Source organism: Enhydra lutris, unplaced genomic scaffold (genome assembly GCF_002288905.1).
Source record: "Enhydra lutris kenyoni isolate GAN:26980312 unplaced genomic scaffold, ASM228890v2 scaffoldscaffold9, whole genome shotgun sequence".
Lineage (NCBI taxonomy): Eukaryota > Metazoa > Chordata > Mammalia > Carnivora > Mustelidae > Enhydra > Enhydra lutris.
The window spans coordinates 42,088,548-42,115,798 of NW_019154093.1; the positions used below are offsets into that span (position 1 = coordinate 42,088,548).

General features: G+C 37.8%; 1 protein-coding gene across 1 annotated transcript in view; it reads right to left on the reverse strand.

Moving 5' to 3' along the window:
- Window positions 1-27,251, reverse strand: part of LOC111142900 (glutamate rich 3) — a 77,579-nt gene that overhangs the window by 36,352 nt on the left and 13,976 nt on the right. The window contains 5 exon segments of the mRNA XM_022496285.1: window positions 5,339-5,519; window positions 15,476-15,694; window positions 19,974-20,132; window positions 24,806-24,934; window positions 26,776-26,847. Coding sequence (XP_022351993.1) covers window positions 5,339-5,519; window positions 15,476-15,694; window positions 19,974-20,132; window positions 24,806-24,934; window positions 26,776-26,847 — 760 coding nt within the window.

A 27,251-nucleotide genomic window follows, 5' to 3' on the forward strand; every position in this document is an offset into this window, starting at 1 on the left:
AGAAGTCAGAAGATTTGAGTCCGTGTCCTAGTTCCTCACTTGTAAGTTGAGTGTCCCTTGGTAAGTCATTGAACAGTTGCATTTCAGAATTCTCATCTATAAAATGAGGATGGCCATGGGAGTGGGTGGAGGAGTTGGGTGGAGGGAGCAATCCCGTCTACCCGCTTCACTGAGCAGCCCTACGGATTATATACTGTACAGTGTTAGAAGACATTCTACATTATTTGTAAAATGCGATTATTCATTGTTGACTGGCAGTCGCTTGCACTGTTTTAGGCACTAAAGAGGAACTAAAATACTGAAAAAAATATCAAATATGGTGTCCTGACGCAAGAAGTTATAATTTAGTAAGAGAGACAAAAATAATATGACAGATTTCTGGAGTGAGGTCCCCACATCCTCTCCCCTTAAAATTTTGTCTCTAAAAATGGACCAAAAACTTAAAACAAACTAAATAGCAGTTATTCATCAAAAATTACTGAACTTTTCATAAGAACAGAGGGAATCTGAGACATTCTTGCCTGGGGCTACTCCCATCCCCCTCCCCCGCCAGCATTTCACCAGGGGAGTTCTAAAAGGGAAGGGCAGGCCATAAATAACCAGCAGCTTCCCTGTTCAGTGGGAGCTGACTTCATTTGGAGCGGGAAAACAAAAAAGCCTTGGCCAGGGGCACTACCAGTAACAAGGAACAATCTTGGAGGCAAGCTAACGTGGAAGGTCAGAGATCCTGCTAGCTGAGACTGTCCTTGTAATTAGGGCAAGCAGCAGGCCAGTGGACTAGCCAGAAAGTTAACAGGGAGATACAGGCCATAAGGCAATTACAGACACACAGATAGGCTCTCCACACATCCCCAGCTGATGGCAAGTGGCATGGATTGGAGTAGGCCCAACTTATTCACACATCGCTTGCCTACCAGGAGCTTGCACCCACAAACAAAGAAAACACAAGAAAGCCTGGTGGAAAATAAAAGTTAAAGCAGACTTGAAAACTGCCTGAACTTTGGATGAACTCCTGAACCTGCTGCATTGGGTTAAATATTGCTCTCTAAAAATCCATGACCACCCAGAACCTCAGAATGTGACCTTATCCGGAAATAGGGTCTTTGCAGATACAACTAGTGAAGGATCAAGATGAAATCATCCTGGATTTGTTTTGTCAAACAAATTCAGTGATGATGACCTTACAAGAAGAGGACAGGACCCACAGAGACACACAAGAAAGATTGACATGTGAGGAGAAAGGACACAGAGGTGGGAACAATGGGCTGCAAGCCAGGGAATGCCAGGGGTTGCTGGGAATCCCCAGAAGTTGGATGAGGCAAGGGAAGATTCTCCCCTAGAGCTATTAGGTGGAGGATGGCCCTGCTAACGATACCTGATTTTAGATGCCTGGCCTCCAGAGCCTTGAGAGAATTAAATTGCTGTTGTTTCAAGCCACCTGTTCTGGGGATTTATTACATTAGCCCCAGGAAACGAATACCCCCACACACAGATCCAAGGTACACAGTAGTGGTGGCTGTCCTTCATTCAAAGTCTTCTGACTTGGTACTGGGTCAAAGTCTTTGAACACGACCTCTGACAAATCACTGGTTGATCGATAACCTATGAAAACACAGAGACGACCTGAGGAGGCCTGCCTAAAAAATAAAAAGAGATAAAACCTGAGCAGAGATATTACACTGGCTGTCTACCAAGGAGCGGGGAGGGCATGGATTTCAAGGATTTCAGAGAAGTTACTAAACAGACAACAACAAAAAGAGGGAGAACAATAACCTAATAAATTGCCAGAGGGAAACGTCAGAATCTAGACTCCACCTCTGCTGCAATACATGATCGAAAACGTCCAGTTTTCAACAACAACAACAAAATCAAAAGACATGTATGTAAGAAGCAGGAAAGTGTGGCCCATATTCAGGGGGAGAAAAAAGCTATCGAATCCACTCACAGGCATCTGCTCAAGAGAAATGACCAGATGTCTACACAAAACCTTGTATCTGTGTATTTATCACAGCATGACTTTCAATGGTCCCAAATTAGAAACAGCCGAAACGTGCATGGAGCGAGTGGAATACATTCGGTGCTGCAGGAAGAGAGCAACCATTGCTGAATGCTGGGACTAGCTGGCTCTCCGAAACATCAGGCTACAGGAAGGAAGCAAGACACAAATGCTGCCTGTTGTATGATTTCATTTATGCGAAATGTCCAGAAAAGACGTATCTGTAGAGACTGGAAGCAGAGCAGTGGCTGCCTGAGGCTGGCTACAAAAAAAAAAAAAAAGGGTTCTTTTGCCAAGGGGCACAAGGGAACTTTCTGGTGAGAGAGATTCTAAAACTGGTTTGTGCTAGTGGCTGCACAACCCTCTAAGATGCTTAAAGATCAGTGCATTGTACACTCACAATGGGTGCATTGTGGAATATAAGTTATAGGTCAATAAGTTATTTTTAAAAACTAAAAACTAGAGGCACCTGGGTGGCTCAGTGGGTTTAAGCCTCTGCCTTGGGCTCAGGTCATGATCCCAGAGTCCTGGGATCTAGCCAGTGGGGAGCCTGCTTCCCCCTCTTTCTCTGCCTGCCTCTCTGTCTATTTGTGATCTCTCTCTCTGTCAAATAAATAAATAAAATCTAAAAAAATTAAAAAATAATTAAAAAAATAAAAAATAAAAACTATACTACTAAATACTAAATACTAAAGCTATTTTTAAAAACTAAAAACTCAATATATTTAACAAGCAAAAGATCAATAAAAAAACAGTTACTGTAAGTCACGGGGTAATGAAATGCTTGGGGTTTCAGGGGAGACTGAGTGCCACAGCCATGGAGAGAGAGATGAACCACAGCAGAAGTCAGCTGAGAAAGCTTCATAGCCTCAATGTGAATCTTAAGAGATGGATAAAATTTGAATTTAAAATCCTATCTTGAATTTAAAATCCTTTGTCCTACTGCAGACAAAGAAATAGTGCTCCAAAAGACAAGATAACACACGGTGGGTGGGGAAAAGAGTGAAGCAGTTGGTTTGTGAGGGAGTAATGAGGAATGCGCAAATCCGCACAAAGGATCAGGTTATGAAAATACAGGAAAATGGGGCAGAGAAGGAAGGGATTTTACAAAGGTCAGGGAAAAGAAAATTCATGTTGCTTTTTGTATCTGCATGAACCCAGGAGGTCAAGGTTTGCCTCCTTTGAAAGAAAGAACATGGTAAGTAAAAATGCCCACGGAGAACTATACTCTCTACAAGTAGCAGAAATACTCAGTGACTTCCTAGGTGTACATAATAAACCATCAATATGCGGCTTGATGTCTACAATCAGACTGTAGGACATCAGTGAATTACTAAGGGAATAAAAGATGCACTTGCCACATTCCTAAATAATTAATTTTATTGTTATTTCTCATCCAAAAGCAAGACAAATTAACAAATGCCATACTTTTAATTAGTTTACTGCTCCAAGCAGAACGTTAAACGTCTTTTTTTTTTTAAACAGAAATCTTCTAAAAACCTATTCACATTTCACTAAATCGTGCACAGCTTTGATTTGTAAACGGCAGATTCTTTTCAGACCAGCTAAATTGCTAAGATTGCTGAACCACAAGTCAACTCTGAGCCACCCAACTTTTCAATTTTCAACAATTACTTTCCTGGCAATGAAAGGGCAAGCTGAGACAAAATTATTATGTGAAGAGGATTCAATTATTTAACTCCCCATTCCATCCTGTTAACTGAAGTCTGTCCAGTGACACAACAGAAGTCAGTCCTAGGACCAACAGGTATGCAAAACAACACAGCCAAGGAACACTCTGCCTTGCTCTTTCTTTGGTTTTGCACTTTACCTCAGAGTATATGTGCTCTCCTTGAAAACTGTTCAGCTAGCTAAGCCTTGTTCTTGTTTCATTTGTATGGACCATGTTCTCCAGCAGGCAGATAGACATATATGCACTGTCTTGAAGAAAGCATGATCCCAGACCCAGGAAAAGTTTCATTATGTTCATTCTGATTGTAGACTATAGCTAATTTCAGCAATTCTTCTAAATTAATTCCTGAAAGTTACACTTTCAAAAATTAAGTGTGTCTATGGCACTATCATTAGGGGTTTCATAACTCTCATATTAGGAAAATGTAAGAAACCTTTTGCCACTAAGAATAGCTAACTGAGCAAGGGTCTTGCACCTACTCAGCCGTCTAGGACCTGCTCTTGACCAGACCCCAAGCTTTGCATATGAATTTAGGAAGCCATCGTACCCCTGGACTTCTCTCATTTTCCTCATCTACGATACAGCAGAAATGAACTCTCAAATGCTATGACAAAATGGTGGGGTAAATTACATTTCAGCCAGGTACATAAAATGGGGAAAAATAGTGTCTGGCATTATTGAGCAGTATTTTTTATAAATAAGTTTTATAAATCTTCATAAAGTTAAAACTAACATTCAAATGTTTACTCTTTCTTATATTGGAAAATTTTAAATATTTAATCCCTAAATCTGTCCAGTTTCTTTTTAAGTACTTGAAATTTTTAGAATTAACAGTCACTGTTTCTGAGTGATGAAAGAGATCAGAAAAGTCAAAAGTAACAATTTGCATTCTTGCCCCCAACTCCTAAGACTCCCTAAACTTGTATCAAGATTGCCCAAATATAAATATTGCTTTTACTTAGTAAAAATGCAATTACATTCTAAACAGAGTTTCTTAAGCAAGGAAATAACAAATATAATCCTGCAACAACTTGTCCTTTCTACTGCTATTCCACACAACTAAATACTGATGAACACCACTTCAGTACAATAAGTGAAGCCCTGTATTGGATATAAAAATTATCTTCTGCTAAGAAACATGGATTTATGATCAAACGAAGGCAGAAATGTACTAAAATCCATCTAGCCAAATTCTGCACCAAGTTATTTAGGTGTGATTCACCCTGAAGTATATTGGATTTGTGATTTTATCTCAACATTTTTCTAAAGAACAAATTGCCAATCTGGTATTTTTCCCTTAGAATAATGTATGATATAATTCACTATGGCAGGCCAAATAGTTAACTTGTAATTTGGGGGACAGTTTATTCGTGCAACATTTTAATGACCATATATCTCTATCCCAAAATTAATCTGTTACCAGGTTAAATCACTCCAAATTCCTTCTTCCACAATCTGCAAGAGTAATTGCTGCTTCGGTTTCAATCATGGAGCAGTAAATCTAGATTTACTTTGAGGCAGCTGGTTTATAAGTCCCTGGATATGCATAATTTCATAGAGTGATTGAAGTCATTTTGGTAGGAGATCAACAATAGCTTATCTATAGCATCAACTTAAAGCAACTTAAAAAATTCATATTTTACGTGTACCTTTTTCTAGTAGTTTGCCTTTGTAGACACAAAGGTTTTCCCCACCACAATGCTGTTGATAAACTTTTATTTCATCCCGGAAGTCTGGGTGATCATGAGACAGGTGCACAGTTTTCCCCAAATAGATCATTGTAATAGCTGCATTACTATGTGGTGGTGTTTTATGAATCTTTCTTGAATCCTAGAATCAACAAAAGAAGAGCGCTTATTAATTAATTACTTTCTAATCAGAAGAGAAATGATACGGTAATAATAGGAGGAGTAGAAAAGGCTCTTCTCTAGCAATAAAACATTGATAAAATGTCAATTTTCCCAGTGTACAACAAGTCAAGCCAGTGACCAAATAAATCTAACAATTTATATGCATTTTGGCTTTGTATTTTTAGTATAAATGCCAGAGAGCTGGACAAAGTTTGTCACTTTTTATTCTACTTGTGTGTATGTGTGTGTGTGTGTGTGTGTGCACGCGTGCACTTTACATACAACAAAAATATCAGTGACACTAAGAGGAACCACTCTTGGTTCTTTCAGCTTTTTCTCAGATAAAAATTCAAATCAAATTAATTAAATATTGGTGACATAATTTTGTTCTAATTTGAATTGATTTTGTGATTTAGCAACTGTTTTTGCAATTGAGTGCTTTATCTTTACACTTCAGCAATAACAATGTATCCTTCCCCAAACTTCCTCTATGTGAGACAGGGATGACACATGTTCGATTCCTTCGGGGGTCACTGTGAGGATTAGAGACCTGTGTTATATGCCTGGGACTATTCATCTTTACAGGAAGCATTCATTCAGTGAAAAATCAGCATTACTAATATTATTTCTCATATTGAGCAGTAAACCCAACAACAACAGCAACAACAAAACCCCGTTCTATGGTGTCCACACATTTATTTATATAATAAACAATCAATTGATATGCCAGAGATGAAAAGAAATGGCTTCTGCCTGGTCTCCTCATTTATATTCTGCAGTATTTTCACAATAGTGCATGAGCAAAATGTTCAACCTCCAAGAGGAAGATGAGGAAAAGGAAAGAAGCAGGAAAAGGAAGAAAAGGATGCTGCCTGAGAGACTTTCAAGAGAGCCTAGTAAGAATACTGTCAGTTCGACAATTACACAGAGGCCGGGCAATACATTTAATCTACTTCACTTTTCTAAAAATCAATTTTCAACTAAATGAAAAATGTGAAGAGACCAACTTTCAGTGAATTCAAAGCAATTATTTGAGTTTGATTTCACTGAATTATGGATGCCTCGGAAACATGCATTTTTTTCCAAATAACAAAGCTGCAACAAAAATTTCTGAAGGAACTACTAAAATATTTCCATCTTCAAACCCATCCCCTTCCACTTCAGAGGATTTTTTTTTTTTTCTCATTCAATTCCATTTCTCTGAAGCAAAAAAACCAGAGGAAGTAAATCTGATTAAATGAAATTCTGCAAATGACAGTCTATAAAGTGTAACTGGGGAAGGAAGTCCAACCTTTAAAATTTAAGTAAACTGTCTTGCCTATGGCAAACAGAGCTCCCAAACAGAGAGGTAATCAACAAAAATAATTCAAGGACATCAGTAGCTATAAAGGTAAATCAGCAAACTGGATAATTCTTTGCAGAGACATCTCCCTGAGTCACAGTTGAAAGCGAAGGGATGACAGCAGGCCTGGCTCCAAGTTGCAAAGCCACGCCGAGTTTGCTCTTGCCTGGGCGGCTACGCAGCCGTAACACGCATTTCTGGGGCCAGTCCACCATCACCGGCCTACAGCAAATCCAGCTCCCAGTAGAACATTTAATGATAGGACAGATTAAATAAGAGCACCTCCTTTTTGTTAGGCAATACTTTCCAAAGTGGCATGGATGCGGAGGTAGCCCTGTGAACTCCTGGGAGATAAGCTCTATCTAAATGCAAGGTAAGAGTGAGATGTGGGTGGAGGAAAGGCCTGCCTCAGATGTACAAAATGAGAAAGGAGAAGCTGAAATGTTTAAAAGTAAAATAAAGGAAATGACAGCCCTTCACCTTTTCATTTACTCTTAATCATTTTTTTTTTCTTCTAAAGCGTGTACCTGACAGCAACATCTCTTTTCTCTTGGGTCTAGTTACTTCCTTCTTTTTAAAAATATTCCCCAATTATTGCCACTATGTAACCTTTTCTGGATTCTAACAGGAGGCCTGAGTGACAGCTCATGATTAAATACATGCACTAGGAAATGAACAATTGTTTCTTTCAGTAGACTAAATTGCCTCTATACTTACCATATTCCAAGGTTATAAAGGACCCAGACTGATGAAACTTTAGCAAGCTTTCACGGCCCTTTCTGCCATCCTCAAGCAAATATCAAAACCTCCCATGAAAATTCCATCTCAGGAACCGGAACAGGGGCTCATGCCCACGCACGACTAAGGCTTATCTTCCTTCCTTTCTGCACCACTTGCTTACGACTTTCCTTCTCATTTCTTTTCAGATATCTCAGGCAAGCACAATCTGAGCTGACAAATAAATAGCAAGCTCATTGGGTGGTTAACCAGCCAGCGATTACGTATTTGCAACACCTACCATTCAATTAATATACTAAATTGTCACTGGGATTTTTTTTTTTTTTTAATCTGTGCTAAGGCCTGAGTTGGGGAGGAGAGGTGGATTAAAGAGACCAAAAGGGTGTCAAAGGGCTTATTCTTACTGATAGCGCTGGGCGGTAATTCCTCTTCATCCACTTAGCCAAGCCCTGATGAACTCCGGGCGCCACGGAGTCTTACCTAGACCTCTGCAATAAATCTCTAGTTAGTAGGGCGGCCATGGAATTTATCATCCAAACTGGGAGACGTAGTGAAAAAGACATTATTAATAATTATGCTAGGAGATAAAAACAAAAACCCACAAATTTGAACTGTTTCAGGAAAGCTGGGATGGATAGTCACTCTACTAGCTCATCTCCCTATTTCTAGCCTCATATCTCCCCAGAGTGAACTATTATCACTAAATAGATCATGTGACTCTCCTGTTTAAGGTCTTCCAACAATCCCCAATATCCATGGGATAAGGTTCAACCTTCCTTAATTAACAAAAAGTGTCTTATATTTTCAACACCTCCTATCTGTCAACTATTTGCAATTTCTTTTGATACATTTAAAGGTCCAGCAGCTGCACTAATTGGAGTGCCCCAAACACTCCCCAGGTGTTTTTAATCTCCCGACCCATAGAACTCTCTAAGTCACATCGCCTTGAAACCGTTGCCTTGTCTTCCTCTCTCTCTCGGTAGATGAGAGCGGTGTCTCACTGATCTTTATGCCCCGGTGTCTTGCCAGTGCTGACACCTAGCAAGGGCCTAGTAAAATTGATCCGACTGGACACAGATGTGGAACAATTAGGGATTCCACAGTCTGTCCTTTGCTGAGACAGAAGCTGCAGTAAGTTGACCCCGCCCTACATCAGAAGCTTTCCGCATTTATAGGAACTCTATAGGTACCACAACATGAAAACTGATTCACAGTGTCCTGTTAAACAACACCTCTGACAAAGATTGATTAAAAGCCTGTATAAGGGGACGCCTGGGTGGCTCAGTTGGTTAAGCGGCTGCCTTCGGCTCAGGTCATGATCCCGGTGTTCTGGGATCGAGTCCCACATCAGGCTCCATGCTCAGCGGGGAGCCTGCTTCTCTCTCTGCCTGCGACTCTGTCTGCCTGTGCTCGCTCGCTCTCTCTTTCTCTCTGAAAAAAAAAAAAAAAAAAAAAAAAAAAAAAGCCTGTATAAGGGACAGCAGGCAGTCCCCATGCTGACTCTGATTCAGGCCACAGGGGGAGCAAATTCCGAAATAAGCTAGAGGAAGAGCGCTCCAGGGTTCGCATCCTGAGGCTTCAGGAAGCAGCTGGTTATAATAGAAACTGCTTACTCTACTCACTTGGTTCCTCTCTTTCTCTTCTTTCTCATGCTGGTTTTTCCTTGTTCACTCCTCCTCCTTCCTTTGCTTTTCCTATGCTTCCTCTTTTCACTCTCCTCTTGCCCATTTTTCTGACCACCCTGTAACCCGTGTCTCATGCTTATTCCTGGCATGTCCCCAAATGCCTCCATCCTCCTGGAGGTATTGGAGCTCCAGGTTTTGAGGATGATGAGTGGACCCAGAAGCCTTCCCTTCCTCATCTCCCGCAGTAGAATATATTCAGTAAGTCAGCTAAGAGGTAGAAATTATCCAGCTGCATTTTGCTTTTGTTAAGGTCTGAAAAGCTTACGAGGTCTGCCCTTAAACTCCAAGGGCTGCAGACCTCCAGAAGCATCTTTGGTTTTTTCTCCCTTCTATTGTTTAATTCTGCAATGCCAGCTACTAAGATATTTTGACTGCTGAATTGACATTTAAACCATTTTTCAAGTCCTTTCTAGTAATGTAGTTACTGAACTGCAATGTTAATTTTAAGCAAAAACATTATTGAAAGGAAAGTGCCTGAAATAAATCAAACCTATATGAGATATGTTGAATTACCTTATATTAAAATCATGCTGATGCTTTCCTTTTTCATTTTCAAACATCAGTCTACTGGTGAGGAAAATCAAGTAAAAAAATACCAAGATAATACATTGACTAAAATGGAAATTTTTTAAAAATATTTTAAAATAAAATCAAACAAAAGAAATGTGCAATCTCTGTAGCAAAACTAACATTTGTTAGGATCTACTGGTGTTGAAGAAAAAGGATCTATGTCTGGAAGGCATAATTTATTTCCGTACTATTTACATAAATAGTATAATTAAGAGTTTAATTTTTTGTATGGATAATACAATAATATCTGTGAACACAGTACTAATAAACACTTGATTAAATATAAGTAAAATCAAATGTCTGTCCTCAACAAGCTTCATAATCTGGGAGTAGAAGTAACAAATAATAAAAGTACATGAGTATTGATACTAAGAACAGAGTAAGGGGCATAAGTAAGAAAATCCTTTTGAAGAGAGGAAGAGAAGGGATCCTATTACAATGTACAGAAATCACTACAGAACATAAAGCCTCTGACAGAGGCTGGGAAAAGTGGGTTTGAACACATCCTTCTATCTCAGGTGCCCACAGGCAATTCACAGAGAGAGAGCATCTGGCATTGAGGAAACACCTGACTGATTGTGATTAATATCTCCAGGGATTTGAGAGAAACAAATTTATAGATAAATTCCATATAATTTGGGTTTGAGGATTACAAATGCAGGCTCTAAGTGTCAGTCTACTGAGCGTGTGTATTTAGTCTGTCACTAACTAGTTATGTGACCTTGGCCAGCCTGTTTTTAGTTAACCTTACTTGCCTCCGTTTCCTCATCTTTAATATGGAGACATTATTTTATCTCTTTCTGGAGTTTATCGTGTGTATTAAATGAAGAAATGTATGTAACACGTGGAGCAAAACTCCCAGCACATGGTGAAAGTTCACTAAATAGAAGGTAGAACCATTGCTGTCAACATGGCATATAAACATTTTATTGTATTAAAAGCCAACAAAGGTAATTGAATAGGAAAAAATATATAGACGATTTAAAAGTGAGTGAATAGCCTGCCGAAAGTAGAAATAGAAAAACGCACAGATCAGAGGTGTGGGAGCGGTGGACCAACCAGCTGAGGGCCCAGGGAGTAGTTGAGTTTGCCTTGGATGGGAATGGAAAGCTGGAAAGGACTCAAAATCTGACAGCCCTTGAATGCCCATATCTAAGCATGTCTTTGTACTCTGAAGTTTTGACATCTGGGGCCTTACTGACCGTGAGGGAGACTACACCTCCCAGACTAACTAATTCCTAGAGATGGTAAATGACTTGCCTGGGAGAGTGCCTTTCATGGACAAACTAACCCCTCGGGAGCCTATCCACCCTGCCCCTACCTCTGCTATCTGGCTTTTAAACTCTGGGCCAAGATTCCCTTGCCCTAAGCACCCTGGATCAAGCAGCAGACAACTCAGGGAGGGCCTCCGCACTCCAACGCCTGCCAAAATTATCATACTATTCAATCCTGAACCTGCTTACCTTGTCTTTCCTGTTCCTTCTCTCAGAAACCACAACAAAAGCTCTTGCCCGTTTCCCTCCCACTTCCCCAGCCTCCTGACCAACACTGGTGCCTTGAGTGGCCCCGTGTGACATGTGTGATGGATAATTTTATCTATCAACGTAGCTGGGCCACAATGCCCACATGTGGTCAAACATTCTGGATAGAACCCTGACCAATATACATGGCATGTCCCTCTCTCACTTACAATATACATGTAAGTGACAAACTGTTTTTTCAGTGGTAATCATCTCTTGATCTATAGGTCTCAACATACCTGAATAATAATAAAACCTACATTTTAAAAGAACCAGGCAGAATATACCTGCTTTCTTTAGGAAAGGAGCCGGTGAAGGTCTTAAGCAGGGGGGAGCATCTTGGGAGCTCTTCTCTCAAGCTTCATTTAACTTCGTTACATAGAATCTGCCAATACTGAGATAGACTTTGCTTGCTCTTGTTTACCCTTTCTTCCTTTGACCCTCTGCTCCCCGATTCCATCTGCTAACTTCCTACTCATCTTTCAAGGTCCATTTCAAATGCCATCTTCTCTCCAAAGCGCTCTTCAATCTCCTCAAAGCTAGCATTTCCTTTCTCTGCGTTTTCATTGTGCTTTATTTATACCACCATGAATGTACTCACCACAATGTGTCATGGTTAGTTGTAGATATTTCTGACTCCTGGCTAACTGCAATCTTTCTGAGACTAAGGATTTGGCTTCACTCATCTTGGTAACCTCAGCACCTAGCACAGTGCTTGTCATAATCAATAAAAGCTAAATTGAGCTATTTGTCAATTTAAAGGCAGAACATTAAGCCCATAGATGACTGCAACAGCCCTGTAAAGAATGAGGTAGCAAGCCCCTGACCTGGGGATATAGCACTGAGAAAGGAAAAGGACTGTCAGATACATGAGCCCCTGTCCCCGTGCTAGAGCTGTGCAGTCTGAGACAGCAGCCGCTTACCCTGTTGTCTGGGGGGGCATTGGAAAGGAGGCTCATTTGAATGAGATGTGCCATAAATATAAATGTTTACTGAATTTCAAAGACGTAGGATGAAAAAAAATTGTTCGATACTCATTAAAACTCACACTGATTACATGTTGAAATGACAGTATGTTGACTATACTGGATGAAACAAAGTATGTTAATAAAATTACTTTCACAGGTTTCTTTTTACATTTTTTAGTGTAGTTAGTAGAAAATTAAAGTTGCATATGTGACTTGCATTATATTTTTATTGGATACTCTATCTGGAAGATTTAGCAATTAACTGATGTGGGATGCAGACAGAAGGAAGCCTAGGTTTTGAGCCTAGATTTTGAGATTTTTATTGAGGAAAAGGTCTTGCTTTATGAGATACAAGGTACCTGAATGGAAGAGCGGGCTTCACCATGTCAAATTTGAGGGGCAGGAAACCCTACCAATCAGGCACCAGCAATTCCACAGGGCTCTTGAAGGGTGGGGCGGGGCCTTGACTAGATAGAGAAGAAACCCAGCCTCGTTCATGCCTGGAGAAGCTCGATTACACAAAACACATAAAAACTAGAAACCAACTTTGTTTTGTTTTGTTTTGTTTTTAAATTGATAACCATAATGGTTAAGTAGTTTCTTATTTGAAAGCCTATCTTTTTATATTAATAAATACTATTTATAGGACCATCCCCTTTTTAACAGGCTGCTGTATAGAACAGGTAACCAACAATACTGTGTGAGGACAAAATCTGGATATGTGGAGGAAAACCTCAGAGCCAAATCTAAGAAGTCGCATGGATTCTGTAAAGAAGTATAAAAGCTCTGCCAGTCCCGGAACAAGAGGAAACAAAGCAACTGGGCACACTGGCGACTTGTTGGGCTGTGGGATGTACCACACCTTGTCATTTGGTTCCATGGACCATCCCCTAGAGACGCACAACACAGAAGGCAGAGACTATGTTCTGCACATTCCTGGGGGAACAGGGGGTGGATCACCAGCAAGCCATATCTCTTTGTCTTTTCCCTCCTCCCCCACCTTTTAAGAGTATTTGGAGGATGTTTTGAGGATGGTAGTCATAAAATGAGTGAATTTAAAGTGTAAATTACATGCTACCTAAATACATTTAAAGGCTGAAGCTTAAATTCAAAGACATTAAAAGGCTGAAAGTAAAAGAATATATATATATAATATATGTTATTAAATACTGTATATTAAATGCTAATCTAAAGAAAATTAGTACTGTGAGACAACGGAGATTTTAAGGCCAAAAGGAATGTGATAAAGAGGATCCTTTTTTTAATCATAAAGATTCATAAAGAATCACCTCATAGTAAGATAGAGGAATCCTAAAGCTAAGAGCATACAGCCAGGTAGTCTCAACATTTACAAAGCAGAATTTGACATAATTACAAGGAGAAACAGACAGATCTATGATTACAGAGAATGAATTATCTCTAGAACTCAGGAACTGAGAAAGCAGATAAATAAGAATGCTAAGCATGTGAAAACAGGAATGACATAATTAACATTTCTTATCTTTTGGGCATTTGTAGAACTCTACTCCCAACACTGAGAGGCTCATTTTCTTTACAAACACTGAACATATATTAGCCCACAAAGAAGTCTCCACAAATACCAAAGAACCAAAATCCTACAGAGCCAGATGCTTTTGAAAAGTAACATTCGGTGAACACAAAAGAAGTTCTTAGAATTTAAAAAAGGCACCAGAAGAAAAAACTCAGTAGAATGTGTGGAAGATAAAACTGAAGAAATCTCCAGCAAGTAGAACAATTTGGACTAAGAAATAGAAAATAGGAAAGAAAAAGATAAGAATATTAGAGCATTAGTGTAGTTGTTCTCTCATTCCCCAAACAGAATAGAAGTTTGGAAACAAAACAAAAGGCCAAATCAGGCTAAAACCTTGTGACTCAGAAAGACAGACACGTTAAGGTCTTTCGAAGCCAGGATGCCAGCTGACACCATGCTGCGTTGCTAACTTCGGGGCAGAGTGCTCAGAGGAAGCTGGCTCTTGTGCCTGTCTGCGGCACTCATCCTGACCACAGGCTAGCGAAGTGACTGTTCTCTCTGTGACCAGCTATGAAAACCCATTCCCCTGATCATATCTCTGCCAGGTGTCCCATGGCCACACTGGTCCACACCAAGACCTGACTAGATGCCCTGACCCTGGTGATCCCCATTTTCCTAGGAAACACTCATGACTTGCCCTCTCTGACTTCTCCAGAAGAGGCTCTTAAAACCTTCAAGGAACCAAATTCAGACTCTGATGAGGAGAGCTGCTGGGGCAGAGATATGGACAAGGAGGAAGTAAGGCAGGTCAGAGTGAGGAAGGTTTATAGGAACTGTGCCGCTCCATACTCCCTGATTCTCAGTGAAACTCAGACTTCCTAACTGCTAATAATCACAGCAGTTACACCTAATTACTATTACTATTATTTTTATAAATACTATAAATTATATATTTTATAAATATATATAAATTATATGTATATAAATTATATATATTAAATATATAAATTATACATTACTATTATTTTACACAATAAAAGCTAAGGGATCTTCTGCTTTCATACTAGCCCCTATCTATATAAAGTCTAACTGGCCATAGGACTATTTTCTTTGGCATTTTGAGAAAATGAGTACAACAAGCTACAATATTTTCAAAGAACATTGAAAGAAAGAATTTTCTAAATATTATACAGTAATTTCCCAAAAATCATTAAAAGGAACTTTAATAAGATATTTTATATGGCATATTATGTTTTGGGGTATATTTAAGTTCCTGAATTTTCACAAGTTAAATGTCATAATGCTTCTCAGAACATGTGATTGAATGGGCAAACTGAAGGAAATAAATAATTTAGAAATGGGCACTGTATAAACTAAATTTGACCACAAGATTTAGTAGAATTTTTATTAATAGTGCTAAATTAATTACTGAACTGAGCTACTCAAATATTTGATTTCAGATTCATCCAGGCTTAGAATTACACTTATAAAATTATTATATTTATATAAAGGCATTTTACATTTGATTTCACTAGATTCATTTGTATGGCACATCTAGAAATTTAATAGCACAAGGTAATCTATGCTCGATTAATAAAAGAAAACTTGATTACATATTCACCCTGGTAAAGAGAGGATCTAAGCCATTTGGAGCAGTGGTTGGACGGAATCTTCTCCTTCTCCATGATTCAAGTCTATTTTCCCTCGTGATTCTTCCACTGGGGGGAGGAGGTGGAGGAGGAATAGGCATCATGTAATTGTTAATGTTTGGAAGTTGATAGCGATTCACTCCCTGTGAATTGTCCATGGAGTTCTTGAACTTCATCACTGCCTTCTTGCCCTGTAATCACATTTCATGACATAACAACCAGTGAAACAGTAGTAGTGACCAATGAAACCCAAAATTAAAGACAAGACTGTATGATTTACATTGCATGTAAATACAACTGATAATAATAGGCAAACTCAAAACACTTCATTTTTTTAATTGAAAAATGCCATTTCATAGTATCCACAGCAAGTTAAATTTTCATGACTTCCTAACCTTATTGAAGTATATTTTTATGTCAGATACACAGTGATGACATTGTTATAGTACTTTGGGATTTTTCCTCAATAATCCATTAAATCTTTAACAGTTTAAAATCAAGGAGGTGGAAGAATTGTACTTTGAGGCAGGGTTGGATAGTTCACTTAACAATGGGGTGTTAGTTCTTTTCTTACATTGATTTCACCCATCCAGGGGTTATAATATTCCTTGATAATATAATGTCAAGGAAACAAATGCGGACTCTGACCCAAAGACTCTACTCAGCTTATTTTTTCCTACATATTCAACTTGTAGGAATAAACCCTACCAAGATAACTGTACAATATGTTGATGTAAATGTGTAAAAGGATACACACATACACACACACATACACACACACACACACACACACCAAATTCAGTTGAACGATCGAAAGGAGAATATTTAACTAAATTTTTTTTTTGTCTTTGTAATAGATTCTCACCAGGCTTCAAAAAGAATACTATGAATCTATTCATCCTGACATAAAAAGGTCTATGTGATGTGATCACACAATTCTTTTAAATGAATTTGTATGTGGATTTTGATAAAATCAGGGATGACTGGAAGACTTTGAACTAAGGGTTGCCTTTGGGGATTTGGATTATTGGGAGATACCATTTTCCATCTTACATATCTTTGTATTATTTGAAAAAAATGTATCTCTGTACTAATCAAAAATTAAAAAGCACCAAAGGTGTAATCAATCATCATATCATATTTTTCAAATATATTTGAATCTTGGTATTTTTATAAATTGGTCATTTTTGTGCCTCTGAGGTAGCTTTCCAAACTTGAAGTCATCTTTAATCACTTTTACCCATTTTATACCAATTTATTTGGTACGTTTCTTTTCAGCCAATTTATTCTTTGAGATGCTTAAATAGAATGAAAAGTTATTTTAAGAAATGGGAATCATTCTTCAAATATTTCTCACTGCTAATAAGTAAAAGCAAGATAAATAAGGGCACATATAGGCTATATTTTGATCAAAAACAACATTTATGTGAACAGAGAGGGATTTAAATAGATATTCAACAATGAATTTAGAATTGTTAAAATAGGTGATATTGCAGGAGCTATTTATGTTCTCATTTTTCTCTTCTTACACTTTCCAATTTTTCTGTGATGGTGTGCATTGATATTGTAACAACAAATATAAATTAAGTGAAAATAATAAGAATAAAATCAATGAATCCAGAACTTTGGGGACTTGGAGATTTTTAAAAAATTATTATTTCTAAGTAGTTATCGGTCAGTTGTATGCCTTATTTGGAAATGGCTTAATAAATTTTTTTAAAAAATTACCATGCCATTCCTTACCTTGCTTTTTTAGCCCACAGTGTCTTGGACATCTTTCCATGCTAGTAAAAATAAGTTTACCTCATATTTTTTGTTTAACATACTTTAACAAACTATAATGTTTTTAAACAACATCCTATTAAATTGTTAGGTATCTTCAATTATTCACTATTACAAATACTATAATACTGAGCATTCTTGAATCTATTCTTCTTCACATATCTATATATTCCTAAAATAAATTCCTATATGTAAAAATGCTTGAGCATTTAAAATATTGGTGCATATTTCCACACTGCCTTAACAAATAGTTATACTAATTTCTATACTTAGCAATAGTGTATGAGAAACTCTTATTGTAAGGATAATCATTATGAACTAAGTCACGATTTTCACTCAATTGCATCTTAACCCACTCTGTTTTTGACCAGATTGCTTTTGCCTAAATTGAAGACCTTCACTCCTGATACTTAGAAACTTGCTTATGTCTGTTGTCCCTTCCAACAATTCCCACATTCATAACGTCTATGTTTTAAGAAAACAATAAGAATTTGGTAGGTACTCACTACATACTCAGCACTCATAAAGACTACTACTTCTTTAGAAATTTCTTGTCTGATTTACATTAAATCATCTTCATCATCAACACCATGGAAAAATAACATGTCTTCTGACAGCGTAGTTATACAGCATTGCAGTATAAGCTCCAGTAAGTTAAGAGACTTCTGTAGGCCTTGATAATTGATATATCACTAATGCCTAGAGCAGGACCTAGTCCATAGTAAGTGCCCAATAAATATTTACTGAATGAAAAGTATATGTTTAGCTAGTTTAAATTAACATGGAATTAAACTCAATCTTGTCAGCCTAAGAAAGTCACCATTAAGTGCCTATCCCTCAATTACTCATACCCCAAAACCTGCAAACAGGAAAATAAAAGGCCCTATGCAGATTTAACTAATAAATCCATCCAATGGCTCGGAGCAGAACTGGAAAATCAGCTGAAGAGAAAAAAAAAATCTCTCCCTAGCTGGCAGAACTTGAATATTACTTGATTAGTAGTATTTACATATCTAATAGGAAAAAGAATCTATCAAAGTATAGGAGCTTAGAAAAAATAATAAAATCACCTTGACAAATGTGGAATGTACCCATCCAAGCACTATCTAGGGGAGAGAAAATCCCACCCATTGGATTTTAAATATTTCTAGTCCTAATGGCAAAGTTATTCCTGAAAGACACAGGGAGTTAGCCAAAGACCTTTGAGTTTTCTGGTACCTTTGGCAAGCCCATTCCTAAGATGAGATAGGTACATCAACCCATTTTAACCTGATTCCATTCCCCTATATACCCTCATTCTGATTCCATGCTCACTAGGCAACCCTCTCATTGTGATCTGGCTTCTCACGGAGGTCTGTCTATAGCAGGATAATGGACTGCTTCTACAGCTTTGATTATTTGATATCTGGTGAATTAAAGGCCCTTGATTATGATTTGGCTGCTGATTTTGCTTTACTATAGGAAGACAGATGAGCTTGTTCTGTGTTATTCTTGTTAACTAGAGGCAATGTCTCAGGACATATTTGTTCCTGGACACTAGCTGAAACAGGAAATCTCCAGGCTTTCAATGTGGACCCCAGATCCTAAAGTGTCAGCCTAACTGACTTATACCCCAAAAGCTTCTGCCTAGACTTAAGAACTACTCCTTCGACAAAGTGCTACCACTCTTGATTTAATTTTTCCTTCTTTCTAGAAAATACTGTTTAATTAGCTAAAATAAGGTTTGTGAAAAGTGCTTCATAACCTGAAAAGCATATTAAATGGATAAAATATTAGTTATTATTTGTAGAGTTATATTATACTTTTATAATGAAACACGATCATTTATTTGTCTGGATTCATTTCTTAGTATCCAGGTTATCTGTCAGTTCTAGATAAAAATATCTTAATTAAAAAAAAAATCTTAATCTCATATGTCTTAGGTTTCCTAATAAGAAATGGAACTAAATTCACCCATTTGAACACAGTGACAATTGTTCTCATGACACAGGTTCCTTCTTAAGCTGGCAAGTGTTTCTTCTTCATGTTAGAAATACAAATGATACCCTCCCTCATTACTGAATGTCTTAATTATTCGTCCCTGTTTGAGTAACTTGTATTTTATGTTTACCATGTTTCCCTCTGGTGCTCTCTTAAAATAAGTTAAAATTACCAGAGACATAACCTTGAAAAGGAAGCAAAGTTAAGCTCCTATGTGTGATTAATTCACCATTTTTTAAAGAGGGACATACTTTTTCTTCTATATCCAACCTTCTCCAGAGTCAAACTTGAAGCAATTTCATACACTGACGGTAAAGTAAGTCAGCATGCAAATGCAAACCTATTCTTGGAAAGTTTCATTTTCTAGGTTCCATGCATGTAAAATTTAGAATCAGTCAACACTGGGTCTGTTCTGATGGAAGTCATATAAGAAGCCTCTCTTTGTTTTTCATACAACTGTTCAAATTAATGAGAGACAACCTTAAATTATTATAAATCTATTCCTCACTCATTTTCCTTAATAACACAAATTATAGGCCTTCCAGTTAAAGTAAAATATAATTAAATAGAAGTACCTAGTAAATGCTTAATAAGTGCATAATATAAATTTCACTGAGTAGATTAATTGAATCTTGCATCTTAAAACTTGTGATAACCTAATATTCCCATGAAGAATAAAAAGATATTTCTTGAAGAAGTAACATTTACCCCAATGGGAAATGGAGCTTCATTTTCCAGCAATGAGGTTTTCGATCTGGATCCCGAAGTTATCTTGGGAACAGTTCCCACCACAGGATTACTGGGAAGAGGCTTTAATCGAATTGGAGGCTGCATATTTCCTGGGGCAGTGTATGGTCGAGGGGCTGTCTAGACAATTAGGGGAAAAAATTCCATTTAAATTAGTATCTTGACATGTTTCCAGAACCAATTAATAACCCAACAAATTGCCTAGAGTAATTAATGGTGCCTTTTTACTGAACAGATTAAACTTTAATTATGTCCTTCCATTATACATAGCCTTATGACCCAAAGTATTTGTTAAAACATATGGCGTGGAAGTCCTCTACATAACTAAATGCCACAATTATAGAGTATTCTAGACAAAGGAAATGTTCTCTGTTAGGTTCCCATATTTAATTCGTTTTGTAAACTTGCTGACAATACCTAATTTATTCAGTGCATAAAATGGTTTTGCTCAATCAAATGCTACCTTGAATAATGTTCCTATTTTTGAGATCTAAAGGAGTATGATTGGAATGGACTCATTTCCGTTTAAATGTTTTCAACATAAACTACTGTAAGTTCTTTACATCTTCAAAATGGTGAAGTAAAAGCAGACAATATGATTCAAAAAGAAGAGAGGTGATGCTTAACTATAATGCATTACCACTTTTTCAACTTCTCCCTTGAAATGCCAGGAAAGTAAAAATGAGAACCAGTAACTGGCAATTGGAAAACACTGTGTGAAAATAGAGATGTTTTCCAGGCTGGATAGTTTCTATTTGCTCTTCTTCTCTGCCTTCTCTGTCCTGCTCTGCCATCTGGGAGTCATTTCTTCATGGGCTACACCTACTACTCTCTGGATGTTGGTCGGACATGGCCAGTGAAGGCATTGGCAGGAGATCAGAGGACAAGAGGCAAGTGGTTGAGGTCTTAACTCTCCTGAACCATTCCCACCAAGGCTGTGTTGGGCCAGCTGCGTCTCTCTACCGAATCCAGAACTCCTGTCAGGCCATCCTCTCCTAGCTTATAAGGACTGTCTGCTGGTGCTCGGACCCAGTCCTTCCCTCTCCGTCTCTGGCCTAGGTGCTATGCTTCCCAGGGTGTTGACCCCAACATACTTAACATCCCCAGTGGGTTTTCCTTAACCCTGCTGACATCTTTGTAAGTAGTTTCTTTATTAAACTCTTCCTAATTACCCTATTTGTGTGAGCCATCTGTTTCCTGCTGAGACCCTGACTGATGCATTTTCCAATCAAGAATGTACTGCAGAGAATACCAAAAGGACCAGTATGGAGCATTAGAAATGCTGTTTGTGGCACTGACAGAATACTGTAAGTTTAGTATAAAGATCAGCAATGTTTTGAAAAGAAAAAAACAAAAAACGAAAAACAAGTCTCTGGGCCCTGTTGTTCTATTAGGACAAAAAAGTTGGAAACCTGTTAAGAATAATCCATGTATATTTGGGTTAGAAGGATGGTGTATAAATGACTCATGAACAATGCTTAATGCACTGAGTCAAGAGCAGTGAACAACAAATATTCAACTCTGGAAATGCATTGTGTAATCCATAAAAAAATGATGAGAGGGCAGCTCCTACCACCAAAAATTGGTCTGAGTGCCATCTTGACAAGCATGTCATATGTCACCAAATGTTAAGTCAACATTCATTGGATTCCAACTATATGTGGTATGAGAAAATTGAAAAGTAATTTTTAACATCTATTGGCAACATATGACAATTAGTGCCAAATAAACTACACAAATACTGCCAAAGAGACAATAACAACAATAACAGAATATCTAAAACCTAACAGAACTTAGAATTAAATGTTATTTGTAATAAACCAACGAGGCTAGGAAAAATTCAAGTTTTCACAAAAGCATCTTATCCAAATGTATAAGCAAGGGAAGAAAATGGGTGAGCAGAGAAGAAAAATGATAAATTTGAGTATCCAGGTAGGTAGAAAGCCAGTTGTGAGACAGACATGGGAAGGGTAGCAGAAATAATATTCCCCAATATCTGTTTTTCTTTCCTCACTAGTAACAGAATTTTTTATCAGGGAACATGGCTATCATAAATAAAGACTACATTTCCTAGCATCTCTTGCAACTCTGTACAGATATATGCCTCAGTTTCGGTCAATAAGATGTGAGCAGAAGTGATATAGGAAACCTCCAGATCATGCCTTTACAAGAAGTGTGCCATCACTTTCCCTTTACCCACTTCCCTGTGGCTGAACTATCAACACAGCAATTTGTCATCTTGGCTTATGTAAATGAAGGCAACACACTAAGTTTGGCAGATTAATGACAAATTAGGAGTCTGAGCTTTTGATGACTTCATAGAGTAGAGATGAGCACACCAGCTGAGATTCACCTAAGCGTGTTGGGGTGGGGAGGGCATCCTTATGTTTAAGTCATTGTTATTTTGGGTCTCTGCATACAAACCTATTTTGTGACCAATACAGAAAGCCAAGTGGATTAACTAAGGCAACATTTGATTTAAAGAAACAGGACAGGAGAGTACATGAGCCAAAAGGCAAAATGTCTTAAAACCCACAAAGATAAATCCAACTAGAGGTTTCTGAACAAGAGAATCAGATCACCCAAAAGAATTCTTTTGAACTCTGTGAAACAAATAATGCCTAAGACTCTCTCTTGTCAAGTAATTCAACTGAACACAAGCATGCTGAAAATCTACTGTAGGAATTTAAGAAAGCAGGTTACTATAAACTAGAACATGATCTATTGGCTTCTGTGCTCTAAATTTTATTTCCCGCATTTGCATACAAATATCATTCAGTTAGATGAATATGGCAGTCAAATGTTTAACTGATTACATTTATATCTAAAAACAAATTTGCATCATTCAACTAACAGCTGTGAGCTACAAACTGTTGTAGTTCACATCAGAAGCCACCTTAAATTTGCTATATTTTAAACTGTTTGCAATATATTTTCTTGGAATAAATATGGCACTGTAGCTTAACATTTTCAAAACTGTACCAGAATGTGAATTGAAATTGACTACCTGGTGATTACCCAGCTTAGCTGAGCATTTCTAATTCTTACTAGACGATCTCTGGGGGTGAATTTTCCAAGCTTGTGCAGAATGAGTTGAATGGCTTTCCACAGTTTTAATGGGCATGGTGCAGCTAAAAGCCTATCTGCTACTCTGAAGGTTTAGGTTCAATTAGTGACCAAGTGCAATAACTATTCACTGGATGTTTTCCTTCTTTTTTCAAGATAGTTAAAAGTAAATTCAACAGCAATATCCCAAGAGGATTATTATCTCCATCTCCAAGGCACTTGCTGGTCAGGAGTCAAATTTAAAGGATATGTATCCAGGCTGAGAGAAAGAAAATGAAGATTTGAATTTCTGTAAAATGGGAACCACAGTTCCAAGATCACAATAGGTATCCTTTACGGTGCAGAAGCACCCTAGGGGGTAACCAAGTGAAGAATCGTGGTTTACCAGACAGAAAGGCTTCTGAAGTGCTGGTGTCAGTGTTTCCTGTAATTTTAAAATTACTTTCTCACTCCTGCCACATTAAGATCTCCTGGATGTATCATAAACTACTTATTGAGGGTGTTCAGCTGGAAAATTGAAAAGAAAGCCTTTCAAGGGCTTTTTTCCTCTCTGAAACAGGTGGGAAGATAGAAAACAGCACTTGATTGTTTCTTTTGTTTCAACCAGTTTAAGCTTTTGAGAGCCTAGTGAATTTGCCATCCAAAAAAAAAATCATTATTTGTGTACATCTACATTTAAATGAAGCTTGGAAATATGATAACAACAAAGGGAAGATGGTTGCTTTTCATAACTTGAGCTGTTCATCGGGAAATGTCAAAACATATTTACCTTTGAGAAATGTCAAAGCTTAACACTATACGAGATGAACCTACTTCAACAATCTGTGAAAGCTTTGCAATTTCTCCCTAAATATTGTGCAATCCAAAAAAAGTTCATGTTAACAAGGAAATATATTAGGCCACACAAAGCAAGAATAAAGATGTGATCAAGCAATTCATTTACAGCTTAAACCATCAACCTCCAGCAAATATTCTGCAAATCTTTTTCTGTACCTATATATTGTTTCAAGCTACCTCTCCTTCCTTCAAACTAATCCCATCTCTATATTATAAATGAATCAAACTGGGATGAAACGGTTTGGGCAATTTCTTTAAATAGAATCTCCGCACATTTAACTATGTTTACGTTAGAGTATTTGCCCATGCTTTTGATAAAAGAAACACAAATATAAGTATCTGGCCCAACAGGCTATATGGTATGATTGAGTTCGTGTGCATAAAATAAGTTTGACAGGTAAGGTGAAAGTGGAGGGAACAGCGAGGACAAAGTCCAGAGATCAGAAAACACAGGACATATGTGGAATGACTAGTGGTTCAATCTTGCTGCATTGTAGAGTGCTAAAGGGTAATCATGAGGGGAAATATTGGTTTGGCTAAATTGAGGTCGTATGGCTTAGGGTCTTAAATGTCAGGTGAAAAAGTCTGGGTTTTTCTAAAAAATGTCACAGAGCCAGTGAAGGCATGTGGGTATGTAAGTAACAAGTAATCTGCACTTTAAAGAAACTACTCTAGCACTAACAAGCAAAATGGATTTGACAAGTGTGATATTGATTAAAAGTGAGGCATTCAATAAAGACAGTTGAACAGATAGAAGACCACATTGGCATTCAGTAGGATTCACAGAATTATACAGAAAAGCACTCAGAGAGAATTCCTTCTGAGAGTAATTAGAAATTATATATTATTTAGTCAGAATGGTACATGATAGAGTATTTGATATGACTCACCAGTGTTCCTGGACTGGAATGTCCTTCATCAACCAGGACACTATGGCCACGGTTAGTTTTCGGGCCAGCTGGTGGGTGGGGAGACAGGACTGGCATGTTGTTTTCTACAGACCATCTTGTGGGTTCTCCCTAGAATAAGAAAGTGATTGAACAAATTGATGCATAATTAGCAATAAAGGTTATGTTATTGCCTGACGGTTAAGAGATACTGTATTACTAAAGAAGTCCTTTCTCATTACTTTCAAAAGTATTCCTCCTGAGGTCTATCATGACAGAAAAAGTTTCCATAGCTGTAGTGGTGCATTGGGTGTGATAATGAGAGGCAGGAATTTCAGTCTGCTATATTGGAAGAAACAGCTGTACCCAAAGAAACAGCTATGGATACAGTGGATTTTAGCAACAATATTTAGGAATCCGCTTTAAACAGATCACTACAAGAAGCATGGTGTTCCTCACAGCTTTGGTCAGTAAAGACTACCAGAAACTATTACTTTTCTACCTTAAAAAAATAATGAAATCATGCCCCAAGCAAAAGGGTTGCATATTATATGAGGAACTTAAACCACAGGTATTTCACCAAATGCAGCTACAAAGTGAAAATTGTTTTGAATAAAAATCATATAGGGAGGAACTGGAGTGTCTCTCAGGAATTTCTGCCAGGGTTGTAACATGTTCACGTGCTTAGTTAGCGCGTCCGTCAACCGGGGTGAAAGTGAATCCCACACAGCTTCCAGCAGCGTTTGTCACTATTTCCAGGGACCATTTTTCTCCATCAACATTCCAGCAGTAAGTTAGAGAATTTATAACTCAGTCTTTTATGTAGGATAATATTGGCAAAGTTGAATTAACCACAAATCTCTACACACCAACTTTTCTGATCTTTTTTTTTTTTTTTTAAGATTTTTATTTATTTATTTGACAGAGATCACAAGTAGGCAGAGAGGCAGGCAGAGAGAGAGGGGAAGCAGGCTCACTGTCGAGCAGAGAGCCCGACGCAGGACTCAATCCCAGGACCCTGAGATCATGACCTGAGCTGAGGGCAGAGACTTAACCCACCGAGCCACCCAGGTGTCCCCAACTTTTCTGATCTTGAAAAAATGGCCTATCTGCTGTTATTTAACAATACTTTTGTAACAAGATTCTCTTTTTATCATGATGGAATAGGCAGATTTGTGTCTATTAGGCAAGAGGGAAAAATTGTCACCTTATATGTGGCAACGTATTCTCCAGAAAGTTTACAAGTATTCCTTAGTTTGTGAAATGTATCTTGGGCCCCACATTTGTGACACAACACAGAAAATGAAGAATTACCTGACCATTCAAATGGCTCAGGAAATTGAATAAAACTGCCAACCTCAAATGAAATCTTTCAGACATGCTTAATTGAACCTCTCAACCCCTGATTCAAATGTATATGCTTCATAAGTTGACTGCAAAGAAGGGATATCAAATATAAAAATAAAAATAAAAACAAATAAGGAAATTTTTAAATGCCTTGTACAGAACGTCTAAATCTTAGGCTTTTGTTTGCCAAGGTAGATCTTTCCTACTGTATTCCAGGGTCACCTGTGCATGAAAATGTGCCACTGGATAACTCTGAGAATGCCATTTTCCATCACATTGGCAACATCACCATCTATTTCCAGTTTTTTCAGACAGAAAACAAAAATCCTTGGGTCTCTGTCACATATCAATCAAGAAAAGACAAAAACAGAATTTCAAACTTGAAAAGGGTGTTTCCGTGATTGCTTTGAAAGCTTTGTACTTTACAAAGTTGCAGAAGAAGCCCCTATTTTGCCATGAGCTTTGCCCCTATTTGGGGGGCCAAGATAGTCTTGGTGAAACTATCACCTGACTTCAGCCGAGAGTACTCAAAAGTAAAGTGCCTCAAAAAGCATCAATAATGGTGCCACTGACTTTTAAAATCATAAAATAATATTATGAAGTAAAAGAATTATGTAGCTCCTTACCTTAAATCTCTGAATTCGCTCCTTCCTAGCTAAGGTCTCCAGTTTTCTTTTTATTTCAAGCTGATGATAACGCTAAGCACAAGGGAAAGAAGAGAGGAGAGAATCACGTCAATCACAGCAAAGTTGTTTTTTTTTTTAAGAGGAAAATAATCTCACCAGCTGACTGTATTCCCCACTTACCCCTCCCCCACCTTGTCACTGAGGTGGAGAAGAATCACCCGTGTAAGTGTGCAAGTGGGAATATAAATTGGTACAACTCTTTGGAAAGCCGATTCCTAATATAAAGCAGTGAAAAGTGTCCCTACCCTTTAACCGACACATTTCACTTCCAAACCTAGGAGGAAATCGGAATTAAAAGAAAACATATCTGTGTTATACACAAAGATACTACCTGAAAGGAATTTTTTCTTCAAAGTAAAAATTCAGAAGCAGTATAAATCTTAAAGAGGATGGTTAACGCTGGTACACATCCATAT